Source organism: Lepidochelys kempii, chromosome 12, assembly GCF_965140265.1.
Source record: "Lepidochelys kempii isolate rLepKem1 chromosome 12, rLepKem1.hap2, whole genome shotgun sequence".
NCBI lineage: Eukaryota > Metazoa > Chordata > Testudines > Cheloniidae > Lepidochelys > Lepidochelys kempii.
Genome location: NC_133267.1, coordinates 40,128,562 through 40,148,014, shown reverse-complemented (window position 1 = coordinate 40,148,014; position 19,453 = coordinate 40,128,562). Strand labels below are relative to the sequence as shown.

Below are 19,453 nucleotides of genomic sequence, written 5' to 3'. Positions count from 1 at the left end.
ACGCGGTGTGCAGCCTCCCCCCTCCCTCCTCTGCCTCCTGTCCACGACAATCAGCTGGTTTGTGGTGTTCAGGAGGGAGGGGGGAGGCTGCGCGCCATGTCCTCGCTCCTCCCCACAGCCTCCTGAACACCACAAGACAGCTGATTGCCGCGGGCAGGAGGCGGGGGGAGCAGGGGGAAGGCACTGATCCGTGGGGTCCACCGGAGGGCACATAGGGGGGCTGCCACCCATGGACAAAGCAGGCAGCCAAACAAAGTTGTAGGGCAGCATTACGCTTCTTTAAACAAGCATGTTCTGAAATAGAGCAGGGACATAAGATCAAAACAATGTTAAGCAAGAGGATGTTAAGTGGGGAGTTACTGTACTTGACTCTGTCTCATTGTTGGGGGATGGATTAGATAACCTCTTGAGGTCCCTTTCAGCCCTATATTTCTAGTATTCTAATACAGACAAATAATATAGACCATCTCTCTCTTCTATTTATATAGATGGATCAATAGAAATAGAGACTGACCATCTCAAAGAGCCTGTTGAACAGCTGAAGGCTGAACTGGATGAACTGATCATGCTGATCACAGACCAAAGCAAACATGATGGTATGTGGGGAGGCATGTAGCAGTTACTTTAAAATAAAGTTCATAGAAGGCCACTAAGAAAGTGGCTAATGCTAACAAAAACAGCAGTGTTATGCTTTTTGCCAAAGGTGGTTGAGGACTGTAACCTCTCTGATTCATATAATTTCTTCAGGTCTGATTTTTTTTTTTTGTTTTGTTTTTTGAGAATGTCTAATTAGTTTCTGACAGTTAAGCTTTTAACTTAAAAGAATAAGTCAGTAAAGATCCCGAGACAACTCAGTCATCTCTGTCAAAAGGTTGGGGGGCACCCACCCCTACTCCTGCATTTGTGCTCATAAAAGCTGTTTGGCAGTGCAGTATTGGAGACAAAGGAGCTGCCATTGGGATACTCTTCCTCTGATGGAAGATGAAATATGGTTCTTGTCATAAGTCTCTGATGGGAGTTAAAGATCCCATTAATTTTTTTTCAAAAAAATAACTGATAATTATTGTGTCCTGACTACCATTCTTCTGATCAATAAAGTAAGTTATAATGTACCTAGCACTGTGTGAACTATGACAGAATGCCTAGTGGATGCTCCATTGCCTACACAGTTACTACCCTTGTGCTACTATCTAAAGTGCATTGAGATACCTTAAACTATGAAATACATTCTATGAAAACAATTCTAAATGGCAGTCAGGATGGGTGCCTTGGTCAAGCTTTTATGTATGGTGAAACCCATCATCCCAACAAATGAAAGATGCACCTGCTGAAACATAATAAATAAAATAAAACTTAGTGATTTGGAGAACAGTACATAAGTTTTCTGGTTGTTTAAAAATTTGGGATTCAGTATTTAACACCCTAAACATCATAGTAATTTATTCCTAAAGATGTAAATATGCCCAGCACTCTATAAGCAGGTTGGTAGGAACATTTGAGTTTGTTTTGAAGAGGATGGGAAGCTCTCTACTTTTGTGACAGAGGCCTTTAGATAATGACAAAGTGACTTATCTTTCCCTATCCCTCAGCAGGGAATATTCTGTGTCTTAATCATTTCCATATACTTGAGGCTTGAAACTCCTGAAGTGATACCAAGGAGATGCATTGCAAGGCAGTAACGTAACATATTTGGTCTGAGCTGGAAATGCAGGAGTTTCATCCGCTCCTTCATTCTAGGCAGCCATTTTGGATGTTTCCAAGCCAAAAGATGTAATTTATTCTGCATTTTGAGCACATCAGGAGGGAAAATCTCTTTTACTGCTTTTCAGGATTTTAGAGTCTCTGGTGCGAATTTTAAAGGCAGTGAATGGGACATACACTCCTTCCTTTTCCCCCTTACATTAAAAATTGACATCCATCAACCTTGGAAATGGAAGTGTTCTCTTAATTCCAGCTCCTTTCTTACCTTTACGCTTACCCACTCTGGTTTACTTCTTCTCATGCTGCTCTTTCCTGCAGCTGTGCCAGCCCAGATTGCACTGATCTCTGAGAGACTGATGACTGTCCTGGGACATCGCAATAATGAAAATGAAGCTGCATTCTTCAATTCTCTGATCCAACTTAACATTTGTTCCCCAAAACTTGAACAGCAGGATCAGTGTGTGAGTATTGTAGAGCCTGAAACAATAAGCAAATTGGGTTGATTGAATAAATTTAAATACATGTGCAGTGCTTGTCAAAAGCTTTGTCTATGAAGAGCAGTAAATGTATTACCAATCTGTGCATCTTGCATTGTTCTACAGAGAATATAAACTTATATTTAGCCTTTCAGAAATCTTTGGATGTCTGGTGAAGAGACCTAGGAGTGTACTGTATGCTATGTAAATCTTTCAGATGGGATAGGCTTTCTTTACAAGACATATATATATATAACAAAGCGACCTTTGGCGGGACACTACTGAAGGTATCAATTCAGGACAAATTGCTTAGAGCAGGGCAGTCACAGCCCAAGGCTGTGATGCATTCACTACTAAGGCACACCAAACCAGCCAAACAGAGGTCTTCGGTTTTACTCCACTGGCTAACCAGAAGTCATACAAGCAATTTCCTCAGACGCTCCAGTTTCCCAGTATCACCACCAGCACCAGTCCTTATGGGGATGAATGGTTATGAAAACCAATATCCCAGTAAAAGAAAAAGGGTTCTCCCAATCCCAAAGGACCAAGCCTCAGACCCAGATCAATATACCGGTTAGATCTTACCCACAAATCACGCTGTTGCCAATCCTTTAGAATCTAAAGGTTTATTCATAAAAAGAAAGAAATATAGATGAGTTAAAATTGGTTAAAATGGAATCAAATACATACAACAATTGCAAAGTTCTTAGTTCAGGCTTGATGGGATTACTGCTGATTTAAACCGATCAAGTCTCTGGAGTACAAATATCCCAGCTTGGATGGGTTGTTCAGTCCTTTGTTCAGAGCTTCAGTTTCAAGCACAGTTCCTCCAGAGGTCAGAAGCAGGATTGAAGACAAAATGGAGGGGTTTCCAGGGCCTTTTATATCTTCTGCCATGTGGAAGGACCCCTTTGTCCTTACTGTGGAAAATCACAGCTGCAAGATGGAGTTTGGAGTCACATGGGCAAGTCACATGTCCATGCATAATTCAGTTTCCAGGCAGGAGCCATTGCTCACATGCTACCTTGAAAGTTCCCAGGAAGGCTCCTCAGATGTGGATTGGAGTCTCCCAAAGTCCATTGTCAGTTAAGTGTTTCGTGATCGGGCACTTATTCAGAATAGTCCTTTCTCAAGAAGCTGACCAAATGCTTCACTGATGCTTACTCTGAATCAAACACACTGAGATACAAGTACATAGCCAATATTCATAAATTCAAATACAAAAATGACATACACATACAGACAGCATAATTATAACCAGCAAGTTACAGCATAATTATAACCAGCAAGTTACAGCATAATTATAACCAGCAAGTTACAACCTTTTCATAGACACCTCACTTGACCCCCTTTGTACAAGATTTGGCGCAATTATAGGACCTTGGTTGCAACAATGATCTATACGGTCCCAGTTCATGTCGTTAACATCACAATATGTCTGGACATTAATTGGGGGATATAAAACATTCCTGGGTTTATAACACAGGACTTTAATTTCAGTTTCTTGACACCAGTGATCTGGTGTACCTATTATAAACATTAACATGTTTTCTTTAAGATTGTGTTGGGTAATTGTATGTATGTCTATGCATATCCTAAAACTAAATCTAGAGACAAACTCCACAAAGTAGAAATGAATTATGTTGTTTGTTCCAGGTCATTGATCTTTTACTGACATCCTTTTGCCAGAATCTAATAGCTGCTTCCTATTTTAACCCTCCTGACAGGTAAGATGCATGCTATACATGCAAGCAGGACAAAACTGTTTAGTGCCCTGTAATACCTGCACTGTACAAGGGTCTGTGAAGATCCCCTTGTTGATGATGCGGGATATATCGTACTGGTGTTTTTAGGCACTTTTATCCTGAGCCGCTATGATGCAAAAACTAATACTTTGATAGATGAGAGTAGAAACACCATGTGCTCTTCCATTCTCATTGAGTCTTCTTGAAATAAGCTGCCCACTATGTGACAGCCCTTTAAAATATCCCTCTGCTCTGTCTAGTGCTGCCTTTTTGTAATACTAACACCACGTTGTTTCTAAAGATGGGATTATTAAGAGGGGGACACTGGAGCAAAGTTTCTGATTTATTTTTTTTATAACTTTTTTGTTGAAACAAATCAGACCCCAAGAAGAATATTTTTCTTTGCCTTTGTACATAAGACATTAAAGTGTCTTCTGGGTTATTTTTGGTACATCCAGAGCTGCTCTAGGTCTAGGCATCCCTGCCATTAGCCTTAGGGCCATCTCCAGCATTAAATGAATGAAGCACAAAGCTTAGTGCTGAAGACACAAGATCAAGAGAAGAATACAGCATTTTATTTTTTCACTTTGATCTTAAACCTGTGCATGCCTCCCTTTATTTCAGAAATTAAATATATGTTTGTACTGACAAATGGAAACTGTGAGAGTATGACTTGACTTTCACTGGGCTTTACCTGAAGTTCCTCTTTGGAAGAAGAATGTGGTGGTTTAGCTCGTGTGTGTGTTAGCAAAAATTTTATAAGTGTTATGGTCAAAATAGTTCCTTAAAAAGTAACTTCACTGGCAACTTCCAAGCTGCCTACAATCCTGTAACCTAAATGGGGTGTGCTTTTGGCAGCATGGCAGTGCTGAACAGTTTTCTCACCACAGTTTAAATAACTATCCTGAAAGAAGACCCCTGTACCTGCAACAGTCACCTTTCTGTGCCCCTCAGCAACCTTCCTCTTCTCCAGATCTCTCTCAACAACTCTTCTTTGACTTGATTGTAAGCTACATAAGGCTGGGACCTTCTGATTTTTACATGTCATATAGTGCCATGCCCATATGGGGATATATAAATAGCATTTATTATAGTGCTGAATTGATTATATTGATGGAGTGATAGTTGTGTGATGCATTTACACTCAAAGGTGCTTCAGATGCATTCTGTTTAACCATTTCTAAAACCCTCTTCTATATTAAGGATAACAGTGACCTTTGGCAGTAACATGATCACATGGCTTGTGTCTTCTGTAGGCAGGGGCTCTGTTTGTCTCTGTTTGTGAAGATGATTTGTGGGCACAGGCGTGTCTTACCTGCCCTGTTGACTAGGCTCTGTCAGCTTATTTATCATCAGGTTAGTTTCCCAACATAAAGAAATTGATGGTAACCATGTGCTTTGGCCTCATCTCTCCACATGTATACTGAGTACCTGTCTGTACTGTACTATATGATGGAGGGATTTCATTAACTTGTAATTTTCCAAAAGAGTTCTCATTTTTAACAAACTTTTCAAACCTGGTCTGAGAAAATTCAAACAATAGTGATTCTACAGCAATGTTAACTTGGCCACATTGCTCATTTATGATGCACATTTAACAACATGAACTGAAATATACATAATATGCAAATATGTACATAAGCAGAAAAGGTGTAATATGGTCAGATTAACTCTTGTATTTTCAGACTTTTTAATTTTTAACTATACAGCCTTGTGCGTTTAATGTATAAGGGGGAGGCACTGTTGTTGAATTAAAAGGAGCACTTGTGCATTAGAAATACTGAGTAAATGCTGTATCAGCCTCAAGACCATTTTTGCCCCCTCTAATTTTCATTCTGAGCTGGTGCAGGCAGTATTACATGCTAAGTAATTTTTCAGACCACAGCTCTCAGTTCTGCAGCTAGATTCCGTGTTGCATCTCTGAGGAGGCACAGCACAGAAGGTCCTTCCAGGAAGAGGATCGTGAGGGGGGGAAAGATGGCTTTATACTATATTTGTGTGTCCTGGATTCTGGATCAGTGCAGGCCATTTTGTATGTTAAAGCATTCCTGCCTGTCCTGGCAATCCCCTGTGCTACAAGCTGCAAGGGGGGAGGCAGCATAGAACTCTGTATAGATGCTTTTATGCTTTCATATGTTCTATGCTTTAGAATGGATATATTTCCCCAGGAGCTGTTAAAGTCCCTTTATTGGAGTGATGTAAAGGGGTTGTGATGTGGCACCTGGTGCAGAACTACATATCCACCACCGTTACCAGCCTTAGTCAGCTTTTAAGAGACAGTTGAGACCCTGAGCCTTTCTAAATACCTAGGTGCAAGATCCAGAGCTATGCCTCATGCGTTCATTGTTCTTATTTTTTATTTTTTTAAGTGTTTCCTTGTGCTCTTTCTTTTAAGTGCTCTTCACCCTGTTGTACTGAAAGGATTAAGTTATGAGGCTGATAAATAAATCTAAATGCCATAGAATCTGAAAAGCCATTGGCCTTTAAAATTCTGCAAGGATGTAATTAAAGTTAGTTACGCCACGTTACTGTTGTAGAATTCTCTTATTTCTGCTGTAGAAGCTAACCAGAAACAACTTCAGAATTTCAGATAAGGAGGAAGTTATCTAATTTAACTGGTGCCTTCTATCTGCTAAATTGTTCTTTTGCACTGAATTAGTCACTGGATAGTTGCAGTATTCTGCCTCTTGATTAGTTTGAGGTTCAGTTGAGACTTGCTGCTTTGTTACAAATGCTATGCATCTTTTCACTGAGCTATTTATTTGTTTGGCTGCAGGGTCCTTCCCTAAATGATGCTCATGTTTTAGGACTAGCTGCCTTTATGATTCATTTAAATGAATCCAAATCTTTGATTCCTGAAGTGAACATTGGATCCAAGGTTGCCTCTGCAAAGGGCCTTTCTGTTACTGAGTACTGGAACCATTTACTTGTTTGCAGGACAGGGGAGTCCTTAGCCTTCTGCATGAGGTGAGTTTCTTTCTTTGTCATATGCTAGGTTTCCCTGTTTCTAGGGATGACTTGGATTTGGCACAGGCAGGGATATGGAACAGTACGTCCTGTCATGCAATAGATTCCCCTCTTACAAATGTGTGGCACTCACACTATTGGTCATGTTAGTATTTAGGTTTAGAACGTTTTTATTTGAAAATGAAACTTAAAAGTAGAAACTTTAGACAAGATGTGCCCCAACTTTGCCCACCAATGGGCTGCATAAGAAATTTGGGAGGAGCCCAGGGATTGCATCTAATTGGCATGAATTAGAACAGATTGAAGCCGCCCTCATCTTTCAATATTAAGGTGTGATCCATGAAAATTCCAGATCCTACCTGGCCTCAAATCAAGATGAAACTTTTTTTTTTTTTGTTGGCACTTGTGGTCTTTGCAGCCTACACCCCCATATTAAAAATTAGGGTGGCTCTGGGTCAGCGCTGAATTACACAAAATAGGACTGCAGTCTCTCTCCCAGGTATGTTATGATTTTATTCCCATCTTTTTCTAGACTTCCTGTGCCAGCCTTTGAAATGATTTAGTAGTTACTTTTAACTCCTTGTTCTTTAAAATCCATTGTCATAGCTCACACAGTGTTCCAATATGATTACACTGTTGGACTAGGTGGTCACTGGATATCATTGCAGTTTGTATTTAGACAATTTTGAAGCATGATATCCTTGGTTTTTACTTGGCCCTGGACGCTCCTGGATGGGAAGCAACAGCAGTGGAAGATGGGGCAGATATGACAGATGAACCAAACCAAATAACTGCTCTCTTTCTTCTCTCAGGTTTTGTACTGCAGCAGTTGCTTATTGTTTGTGCAAGTTTCCTTCCCTCTCTCATGATGATTTATGCAACTTGCTTCCCTCTGGCCTTATAAAAAAGGTAACCGTTTCAATAAAAAAAATCTGTTGCCATCACTTTTTGAAAAGGCAGTGCCACTGGAACGGTCTGTCGCAGGTATCTGTACTGTAACAGGTTAGCACTAATTGCAGTATTTATCCTGAATCCTTTATGGGAGCTGCCTTAGCTCTCTGCGTATTCATTCCATAACGCGTACAATATTATGTAGCCAACTCTGTTTGCTTTCTTGTTTCCTAACAGAGCATTGGAAGGTTTAAAAGTCTAATACTACATCCTATCACTTTTTTGTCCCGAATGCCATGATTTTCTTGATCTAATCCCGCCCCGGCCCCCTGCCCATCGCCCTCCCTCCACACACACAACCTATACATTCTTTATTACAGTTTTGGATTTTTGTGTCAAGTAGCTGGGTAGCATGAGGAACAGCTAAACCAATGTAAATGAGCCGTTTTAGTTCTACCAAGTTAACTCCTGGTCTGTTTGGGAGATTATTAGAGAGGAGAGTAACAACAATACTGTTCCAAGTCTAAGGACTGGACTCATGAATTCTGTGTTTTAGGGCCTGATTTTTAGTGACACCTCAACTTTGTTTCCACTTGCGCAAACACATTTTTGCCAAATAATTGAATAACATACATTTTTGGCAGAGTTTCCTTGTCTCTTTCCACACTCACTATTTTACGTAATTGGTACTGCACAGAGGCTTTTTTTCATTGATGGCAATATGTAAGTTTCTACTTTCTTTATTTTAGTTACAGTATGTTGTGCCACGGCTGAGCTTAGAGGCTCGCGGAATTGGCCGTGAGGAGGAAGCACCTGAACTGTCCTGGAGGTCCCTCTCTTGTCCCTCTGTAAACTACACGAAAACCAGCCTCTGTTTATGGAAGCAAACGTGCTTCCAAGAACTCTTGAAGGAGAAACTATTCCAGGTAATAGTCCCTACCCTCATACCATAACGTTAACTTTTCAGATCTGTGCTTTGGGATTTCCCAGCATAGATGCAATATTATTACTCATTAGCAGCAATAGCTGCTCCCTATAAAAGTTTATTATTTAGTCAGTGTTTGTACAACACTTTGAAGATGTGTACAACCAAATCTAAGCATTAAGAATTATCATTATCATCATCCCCATATGTTAGCCGACGGCCAAGGATGTTTGGTGAGGTGCCAGCTATGCCCGTTTATACCATCCGTGACTTTAACCACTAGGACGCACTGTCCCTTCGCGGCGGGCAGCCCGGGCTAGGCTGATGGATGCCCCAAGGTCCTAACCACCCGTGACTTTAACTGCTAGAGCTCAGAGCTCCTTCGCAGCGGGCAGCCAGGATTGACTGACAGGTGCCCCAAGAGTTTGCCCCGTGGAGGCGGCACAACTCAACGCTAGGCTCTTAGTACTCTCACCTAATGGCCAGGCTTTAGAGCCAAAACGGCTGAGGTTCTTTAATTGTGTTGGCTGCTTTACAGTAAACCAGAGAAAACAAGTCAGACTTATGCACAAATGGTTACCAAAATTTATTAAGCTAGATTCTAATCATGTGGTTACAAAATTGCTAGTGCCTACTTATTTAAATGTAGAGATGTTACACACACAAACAAGTTACAAAACTGAAGCCACAATCCCAAAGAAAGAAAACAAAGTATAGAGCTCTATTTCAAAATATGTGTACACTAAAGATAGGAGATCAGGTGTGGGTGCTTCTTACCCTCCTTGCATCTCTCGATTCCAGCGGTGCCAAGCCAGGATCGGTCACTCAGTTCCGCGGAAAGACGAATAAGGGACAAGGCTTAGGGACCCTCTTAGCTGCAGAAGCCTTGGGAGGCTGTCACTTATCTGACCAGCAGATAGATAGTGAAAAGCACTCAAAAATCATGGTGCTGTAGGTCCCCTACTTATACCTCTGTACTCCTTTATTCTCTTTCTCCTTTCTTATGCCAAATTGAGGCTGGTCTGTCTGGGTGACGCCAGCTTTCGCAAGAGTAGTTTACACTTGCAAGGGAGAGAAACAATAAGTGTCGACTACTGGACATTTCTTTTATCAGGGTAAATATTTTCCCACCTAGGATGTTGGTGTGTGTGCATCACGCTATTTAGTAGGGGCTAAGAGCCATGTCTGTCACAGGGCCTCTGCCTGCTGTGAGCTTAATCGTTGTATCTGCTCCCAGAGGCACATTGTAGCAGCACACCTGTGCTTTTCACAGCTTCAAAGGCTGTGCTGGAATATATGTTAAGTACCCTGTTCCGGCTTGCTCCTGTGTTTCCAGCAATGCTGGTCTGCGGGGGGGGGGGCTGGCTGTCTGGCTACACCATAACCTGCAGATAGGAGAAAAGGCATGAGGCATTTTGGCTTTATAGAGAAATTGACAAAAAGTAGAGTAGGATATAACATGGTAATGCAGGAATAGTACCATGGAGGCTTATCAGTTATAACTGTACAATAAATATATTTATATCTCAGATGTGTGCCTAATAGTTTAATCCTTTATAGAAACAGATCTATGAGAAGGCCCAAATTTTTGAAAATGCTCATGAACTTTTCCTGGCACCCAATTTAAGTGCATGCAATTCCTTGAAGTTCTCATGAACATTGGTTACAGGTTTTTTTTAATTGTTGTTGTTTTCTCCTTTGATTTATATTGTCACATGTTCCATACTGGTGTCTAGATATTCAGAGTATGGGCACTTTAGAAGCATTAAAGATATGTGTACTTTTAGTAGTCTTTTTGAAAACTAGTGGTGGCTTGGTTTAGATTTGCTAGGAATGCTCGAGGAACAGAAATGTTCTTGAGACTAAATGGGAACTGTTAATTTCCTCTGCTGCCATGTGAGAGAGAGAGAGAGAGATCTTTGTAATTTGAGAGAGGGTGGCTGAGCTCCTTTTGGTAACCTAGCCATAGAAGTCATGTTTCCTTGCTGATCTGTTCTTTTATTGTGCTGAATCTCTGCGTTTTTCCCAGTTATCTTTCCAAGAGTGGCTGCTGTTTGAGCTAGAAGTCCAGCCTGAGAAGGATATCCTTTCTGCTTCTGAAAGGTAAGCGCAGAACGGTCCTGTAAAAATGGAAGTAGTTTGAAATGCATTTCCAGTTAAGTCAGAAATATTAGAGAAGCTCCTAAGCCTGGAGTTTGATGACCATGTAAATAAATTGTCTGGCTTGGGGCATGAACTCCTAATGCCCCCACATCTTAAACAAGAGCTCAAGGTATGTTAGATCTGATGGGTTTGGCTTCCCTTGAGGAAGTTATCCAAGGTAACCGTTGACCTCCACAGAATTCACTAGAACATCTTTCTATCTCGGGACTTTCCCATGCCCAGAAGCAAGAGATGGTTGTTACAGGTCAACCTGCAAACACTATATGCCCAGCATTGTTATGTCTCTGGATTGTTAAAAGTCCCTCAAGGGACCTGTTAGTTTTTCATCTGTTCCTCTAGGGGCAATCACTTTCTAGTTTCATATAGATTTATTATATATGCAGGTCTGTGTGGCAACCTTCTTTTTGCCATTCCATTTGACTTGGTGTACTGTGTTCTCTTTAAAACAATGAACAGGAAGCACTAAAATTCTTTGATATGAATCCAACCTTCCATTGTTCAATATTGCAGGCACGACTTCCATTACTGGGCGTTGTACCAGTGGTATCTTCCAGCAGCCTCTGCTTCTGGAGGCTGTGATGGAAACCTGGAAAAGGCATGTGGCATTCTTATTGGTACAATTCTGGATTTCTCCCAAAGGTACTTTACCTCACATGAATACACTTGCACAGCAGTGACAGTTTTACTGTGAATATGGAAACTAATAAGGTAGAGCAGCATTTGACTCTGTACCTACAGCATAGTTAGGAAAGGTTTATATGTTGGGTTTTAATGCACACATAGAACCACCTAATTCTAGCTGAGTCTCGTTGACTCAAGCCAGAGCAATGTCATAGAATGTTGCCCCCACACGTCTTCATAATGGGTATGTTTTGTGTGTGTGTGTCAACGCAAGAGTTGTTTAAACATTTCATATTGCTATAGATGTGCATGTTTACCCAGTGTTTGATTTCCTCAGAAACTAAATTCTGACTTCCTAAGTCAACCATCAAATTATGTTCTTGTATACGTCTGTATGAATAGAGCATACATTCCTGTACACCACAGTGAGTTTCCACTATCATTAAGACTTCTTTAAAAAAAAATTCTAATTTTAAAAAATCTTATAAATCAGGAATCTCAAACTCAAATCACCATGAGGGCCACATGAGGACTAGTACATTGGCCCAAAGGCCGCATCACTGACACCTTTTCATATAAAGGTACAACCCCCCAAACCTCCTGGCCCTGCCCCCACTCCACCCCTTCCATGAGGACCTGCCCCCACCTCCCTCCCTTTCTGCCAGAAGCTTTTTTTTTTTTTTTTTTTTTTTTTTTTTAAATCCCCTAAGCATCTTTTGATCTCAGCCCTGGCCTTGGGAAGAGGAAAAACATCCTAATTTGGATGGTGCCAGCCAGGTAGCCTCCTTCTCTCCATTGATGGCTCAGCCACTGTTGTTTGAAGTGGGTACCGGAGAGACTGTCTTATCTGTGTCATTGTTCAACTCTTCCTGGGGTCCTTAACAGCTCCTCTTTACAGCCTCCTTTCATTTTACTATATGCATTCAGTTAGGCATAAATATAAAATTGAACAGGGAAACCAAGTTACATAATGTTAATGAGAAATAATGCAGACGTTTTCCCAGTTTGTTACAGATAGGGTCACTGAATATATAACTAACTAACTAACAGGGGTAGTCATCAGGAGTCTCTCTTAATTCCAGGTCAGAGTTGGACAACCGTGGCCAGTTGGAGAAGTCAGAGTTTTCCGTTCATAACAGGACAGTCAATCCTGATATTCTCTGCAGATTACAGGTGATTTTAGATCATGATACGAATCCATATGCCAGATCCATGAATTTGGCATGACAAAATCTTTTCTAAAATTTCAGTGTATGGAAGACAGACAGTCCTGTTTTTAGATATTATGATTGGTGCTCTGGATAACCAAAGATAGATCAGTCAGAATATTTTTTCCACTGCTTTAGTGTGTTAATTCACATGCCCTTAAGGCATTAGAACCAGCCAGCCTTCCTTGTTACAAGCTGTGAGAAAGAAACAAAGCTTCTGAAAATGTGCAAGCAGCCAGTCTTGAATTCTAGACGATGACAGTTTGCATTACATGTTGAATTACGTTTACAAAAGTGGAATTCTGTTATAAGAATTGATTTTTGGCTGTTCGCTCACCCCACCCCCATTTATTAATATACCTACATGCAGGTCCTTGAAGTAGAGAGTTTCCCAAATTAGCCTTGCAGAGAAGCAAGGGCTCCATCTTGCAAAGATAAAGTGAGTTCTACTAGGCATTTTAGGACCATGGCAGCTCTTCTATTTGTAATTGGTTCTAATTAGCTGTCAAGCTAGTCAAGTTATATCTCTGCTGCAACTGACTAGTATTCAGAGGTACAAATCTATCTTTCCGCTGAAGACATCAAAGAAACTAACTTCCAATCTGATCCTTCCTGATCCCACAGATCAATATAAACAAAACAGAACATACACAAGCACTCTTGGAATCTGGCTTTTGGAAAGTGAAATGTAATCCATATAGCACCTATGACGAGATAACTGGCTGGCTCTGTGGATGAGGGGAAAGCGGTGGACGTGCTTTAGGTGAAGCTTTAGGTGAAGCTTTAGCAAAGCTTTTGACACAGTATTCTTGCCAGCAAGTTAAAGAAGTATGGGCTGGATGAATGGACTATAAGGTAGATAGAAAGTTGGTTAGATTGTCGGGCTCAACGGGTAGTGATCAATGGCTCCATGTCTAGTTGGCAGCCGGTATCAAGTGGAGTGTCCCAAGGGTCGGTCCTGGGGCCGGTTTTGTTCAATATCTTCATAAGTGATCTGGAGGATGGTGTGGATTGCACTCTCAGCAAATTTGCGGATGATACTAAACTGGGAGGAGTGGTAGATACGCTGGAGGGCAGGGATAGGATACAGAGGGACCTAGACAAATTGGAGGATTGGGCCAAAAGAAATCTGATGAGGTTCAATAAGGATAAGTGCAGGGTCCTGCACTTAGGACGGAAGAATCCTATGCATCGCTACAGACTAGGGACCGAATGGCTCGACAGCAGTTCTGCAGTAAAGGACCTAGGGGTTACAGTGGACGAGAAGCTGGATATGAGTCAACAGTGTGCCCTTGTTGCCAAGAAGGCCAATGGCATTTTGGGATGTATAAGTAGGGCCATTGCCAGCAGATCGAGGGACGTGATCGTTCCCCTCTATTCGACATTGGTGAGGCCTCATCTGGAGTACTGTGTCCAGTTTTGGGCCCCACACTATAAGAAGGATGTGGAAAAATTGGAAAGAGTCCAGTGGAGGGCAACAAAAATGATTAGGGGACTGGAACACATGACTTATGAGGAGAGGCTGAGGGAACTGGGATTGTTTAGTCTGTGGAAGAGAAGAATGAGGCGGGATTTGATAGCTGCTTTCAACTACCTGAAAGGGGGTTCCAAAGAGGATGGATCTAGACTGTTCTCAGTGGTAGCTGATGACAAAACAAGGAGTAATGGTCTCAAGTTGCAGTGGGGGAGGTTTAGGTTGGATATTAGGAAAAACTTTTTCACTACGAGGGTGGTGAAACACTGGAATGCGTTACCTAGGGATGTGGTGGAATCTCCTTCCTTAGATATTTTTAAGGTCAGGCTTGACAAAGTCCTGGCTGGGATGATTTAATTGGGGATTGGTCCTGCTTTGAGCAGCGGGTTGGGCTAGATGACCTCCTGACGTCTCTTCCAACCCAGATATTCTATGATTCTATTATTCTAATCACTTCAGACACTGAATAATCAGTAAAACTGTTTTCCACTGAAACTGGGGAATCAAACTTCAGAGGAATGCAAATTTAGTAGAGTATGTTTTGCAAGCACCAATGTGCTTTACAAAGCCTAAAGAAACAAAGTAAGTTCAGAAGAATAAGTTGGAAGCTGCATGCTGGATAGATGTAGCGTTCAGAAGGGTGAACTCTCTCACTTCAGGGGTTATTGAGGAGTTCTGTCACTTCATTGTGTGTTTATCCCGGGCTGGGATTTCTGGGCACTTGTGCAGTTGCTGTAAATCTAAAATCATCTCAGTCACTGATACCGTGGGGTAAAAGAGGATTTGAAATGCAGATTGATGTAAAGTTATGAAAAATTTCTTTCTCCCATCCAGGAAATGGTACTTGAGCTAGGGTCTAGGCAGACTTCACCCACTGGCTGCTGGAATGACAAGGGACACTTCCTATTCAGGATTTTCCAGGAAAGGTTAAAAACTATAGGAAATGGCTCTGCTGTCGGTGAACGGCTACTGAGGCAGCAGGAAGTGCTACTGCAAAAAAGGTAAAATACCAACAGGATGCCAGAATGAGAGAAACTCATCTGATAAAGCTACTTTCAGAAACTCAACTACACAGCACAACAGCAATGAAATAATTGTACATCCATTTTCCTAAGGGGTGATAATTAAGGTGGGAATATATATGTTTACTGGTTTAGTGTGGTGATCTTGTGGAGTGAGGTGTTTATTCCCTAACGACCCCGGTATTTGAGCTCTCACTAAACACAACACACTTAGCCAAAGGCTGATCCTGATAGCAGTCCTAGGAATTCAACCTCCTGGACCTGCTATTTACAACCATCACCTCTTTAACAAGCTTTAATTCCCACTGGGGATGAGAAGGGAACTTCACCATTTCTAAAGTCATTGTTTCTGTGTCTTGAAAATGCTCTGAATATTTTATTGAAATACCAAATCCGTTTCTGGCCACGTGGAAAAATCCCCAGTGAGTAATCTTTACATTTCCTGCTAGCAGATGTTTAAGGAATTGAGTCTTGGAAAGTTCTCTAAATTCTACTGAAAATCAAAGTCAGGCTTAATATGACCTGACTGCTGTTCTGTACTCTTCTTGACTGCATGTTTTTAAATTTTACTTTAGGATTCTGTTGTGTCTCCCCCCATCAGTTCTCATCATGTGTCGAAGAGGAAAGAAAATGACCTTGGATTGTGAAGATTTCTTTTTTTTTGTAAACACTGAGCTGGTGTGTACAATTTCCCAAACAGTAGCAAGTTTGGTAATTGCTCTGGATAGGGGTCTTAAACTTGAGAGTAGGGAATGGAGAAGGGATCAAATATCATCATACTCGAAAGCAGGAAATCTGTCATTGTGTGGGAACTTCAGACAACCTATGCTTCTGATGTTTTTGGCACTCCAGGAGATGTCCAGATATCTGGAAAAGTTTTGTGGTTTTATGAACCTTGCCAATGACTGATACTATAGTATTTCTCTGTGTGCTTTTTCTCTGCAGCAGAATGCACTCAGAATATGTTTGTCTGGATTCACAATGAATATATTATGCTGATGAGAAAGGGCTCTTTGGAAATACAATATAAAGATTTGGTCTGATGAAGTCATCTGCCACTTTGTTGGATGTAGTGAATATCCCACAAATGGGTGCATATCTGAGTAAAATCACTGATCAGCAGTTTAGACTTTTCACCTGCAGGGTGATGTGTTAACCAATTTGTGAACAATATATTCAGTTTTGTGACCTTGTTTAAGTCAGGTTGAGTAGAGTAAGTTGTACATTTTTAGATTTTTTTTTAGAATTTTAGAAGGTGGAGTCCTTCAAGCTATACCCATTTTATTTTTTTTTATTCCATTCCTCAGTTATAGGTCACTTGTTATGGCTCCTGGAGCCTGTCAACAACATTTCTTGTTGCCATTAGAAGAGTCGTTAAGAGCATTTGAAGTATAGAAATCTGCAGCATTCTCTGGTGGCCGGGAAGTGAGAGACTGAGGCCTAGTCTACACTGGCAACGCTAAAGCACTTGAACGTAGCTTGTGTGGTTGTGGCGCAGCCCTGGGAGAGAGCTCTCTAAGGGCATGGCTACACTCGAAACTTCAAAGCGCTGCCGTGGGAGCACTCCCGCGGCAGCGCTTTGAAGTGCGAGTGTGGTTGCGCGCCAGGTCCTGGTGCTCCACCTCCAGGAGGGGATTAGTTTAGAACGCCGGGAACGCGGCTCTGTTTACACTGGCGCTTTACAGCGCTGTAACTTGCTGTGCTCGGGGTGTGTTTTTTCACACCCCTGAGTGAGAAAGTTGCAGCGCTGTAAAGTGCCAGTGTAGCCATAGCCTAAAAAACCTCCTCCACGAGGGGCGTAGCTACCAATGCGGGGAGCGCAGCTTCCCGTGCTGGGGCACTGTCTACACAGGCGCTTTACAGCGCTGTAACTTGCTGCGCTGGGGTGGGGGTGTTTCACACCCCTGAGCGAGAAGGTTGCAGCGCTGTACAGTACCAGTGTAAACAAGCCCTGAACTTGCATTCCAGGGTTGGTCTTCGCTACAGGGAGATCAACGCTGCTGCAATGGATGCAGCAGGGATCGATTTTAGCAGGTCTAGTGAAGACCCGCTAAATAGATGGCAGAGCACTCTCCAGTTGACCCCAATACTCCAGCTTTCTGAGAAGAGTAAGGGAAGTTGACTGGAGAGCATTTCCTGTCGACACAGCGCAGTGAAAACACCGGGGTCAGTCAACTCCAGCTACGTTATTCACGTACCTGGAGTAGCATCAACTTACCCCCGTAGTGAAGACAAGCCCAAAGTCTCTGATTTCCCTGACACCTCAAGGCATATGGCACCCTGCCATATATATATGGAAATTGAGACCCTATCATAAGCTAATTTTTCATCTTTAAAACCATGAGATATTTTGAAACATCTTAGTATTTGACACAAAACAATAGCTTCATAATGGTTGTGCCATCAGCTTCTGGGGGGTCTCTTCCTTTTATATTCTTCTGGTATTAGTCAGCTGTATTTACTTTACTTGGCTAAATGATCCCTTGCAAACCACCTATATCTCTGTCCCTGCATAGGTGGAGCAAGAGAAATCCACTCATCCAAACAATGTCACTCTGCCTAGAACCAGTTCTGTCTTCTACAGTAGGCAATAAGTAGCATTATCTGTGTTACTTACTGGTGATAGGAAATTGCAAAGCACTGTCTAGTGACTGATGTTGCTTCACAAGAGAAATGAAGTCCTGAGTGGGGGCTCTAAAGGGAGCAAGTAACTGGGCTTTCGGAAAGGTTTATTCTGTACTGTCAGACCTATCCCTATTGTGAAGTATTGCCAAAGGATTGTAACTTTTTTTTTAAACATTTAACTCTCTATTGAGTAAACTCTTGTCTGTCTTATTCTGTTACAGAGGAACATTTGTTCCAGAGGATGTGCACTCTCCTATGACATCACAGCTCACTTCTTAAGGGTAACTGCTAGTTTAATCTTTCCCCTCCATTTCTCTCACAATGCAAAGACTGAAATTGTTTGCAAGGAAACAATTTGCTGACTTTCACACTAGGACCATGAGCTGCCACAATTACTAGAACTGGAATGTGCATTTATGCAGTGGTTTTGAGAAACCAAAATAGGAACTTGACATTTACATAAAGTCCACAAACAAATATTCTGAAATGTGGCTGTGGAAGAAGAGCGATGGATGTAAATATTGTATTGGAATTGGTGAAACCTGTGAGAGATTGGTCTGCAGGGGTTGAAGTTTTACTGAAATATTATAATTTTTAACTAATTTTTCACAATAGGAGAAAACTAGGTTCAGGGTAGGTTTGTGGGTGTGATTTTCCTTCTGAATAATGCTGACTCCTACAGCTGGTTTTTATTAGTTGACAACATGGGTTTGAAATGTATAGGAAAGATATATTATTTTGCAGTCACATTGTACTTCCACTTCTCCAGGGTCTGTTGAATGCCAGTTTGGATTATGAGGAATCAGCACAAGGGATTAATGATGTTTTGAAAACATGTCGAACCAAATGTCCCATTATCATTTCTTCTGCAGCGGTAAATGTTCTTAATTATATTTCCTATTTTAAGTACTGGCTCCAAAATACAATGCCAACTGTAAATTAGCTTAGAATGTGATGTGTAGGGGGTGTTATGGGAGATGGAAGGGAATATTTTATGTATTGCTATTTCGGTTAATTTACAATAAGACGTTAGTTACATTGTCTTGACACACATAGGTACGTATCTTAATACAAAATTAATAAAATTCAGCAATGTATTGCATATCATTTCCTTTTCCCCCCAGAATTATTTAGACACAACTGTAATGTGTGTGTGTGTGTGTATGTGTATGTTATCACAGTTCAGGGCAACTGCACCTGTATTTTTTCCCCCAGTGGTCCAGCAAAAGCATCCACTCTGAGGCATCTGGCTCCCCAGCTGTTGCCTTTTTTTTTCTTTTTTTCCCCCCAATCTCAATCCCTTCTGACCAGGGTATTTCCAGGCTGCAAAGTTCTCTGCTTTTGCTGTGTTATTCCCAGCAGAGAAGGCTGCCCGAGCACATCTGTTTATCTTCTCTTCAGAGACTGATAAGAGTGATGGTCAGCTGTTAAGTTCTTCTTCAAGTAGACGCAGCTGTGTATTACACTTAGGTGTGTGCACTCCCAATGCACCAGTGCAGAAGAATTGTGCCTCCCAGTACTCATAGAGGGGTGGCACTCATGCTTCATGGCCAAAGCCCCTTCCCAAGCTATATGAGGCTGTGACTCAACTCCCTTCAATTCCTCCTTACCACCCATGGTAAGAGTCAGCTCTGT

General features: G+C 41.6%; 1 protein-coding gene across 8 annotated transcripts in view; it reads left to right on the top strand.

Annotated features, from left to right (window-relative positions):
- FANCA (FA complementation group A) overlaps window positions 1-19,453 on the top strand; it is a 72,274-nt gene that overhangs the window by 41,803 nt on the left and 11,018 nt on the right. For 7 of the 8 annotated variants that reach the window (XM_073308252.1, XM_073308251.1, XM_073308255.1 and 4 more), the window contains 14 exons: window positions 489-596; window positions 2,020-2,162; window positions 3,834-3,904; window positions 5,179-5,278; window positions 6,699-6,889; window positions 7,702-7,798; window positions 8,530-8,706; window positions 10,735-10,808; window positions 11,379-11,507; window positions 12,572-12,662; window positions 15,006-15,172; window positions 15,769-15,871; window positions 18,040-18,099; window positions 18,588-18,692. In XM_073308252.1, the coding sequence (XP_073164353.1) occupies window positions 489-596; window positions 2,020-2,162; window positions 3,834-3,904; window positions 5,179-5,278; window positions 6,699-6,889; window positions 7,702-7,798; window positions 8,530-8,706; window positions 10,735-10,808; window positions 11,379-11,507; window positions 12,572-12,662; window positions 15,006-15,172; window positions 15,769-15,871; window positions 18,040-18,099; window positions 18,588-18,692 (1,616 nt within the window). The remainder of the gene's footprint in view (window positions 1-488; window positions 597-2,019; window positions 2,163-3,833; window positions 3,905-5,178; window positions 5,279-6,698; window positions 6,890-7,701; window positions 7,799-8,529; window positions 8,707-10,734; window positions 10,809-11,378; window positions 11,508-12,571; window positions 12,663-15,005; window positions 15,173-15,768; window positions 15,872-18,039; window positions 18,100-18,587; window positions 18,693-19,453) is intronic. The other variant, XM_073308253.1, reaches the window with a different exon arrangement.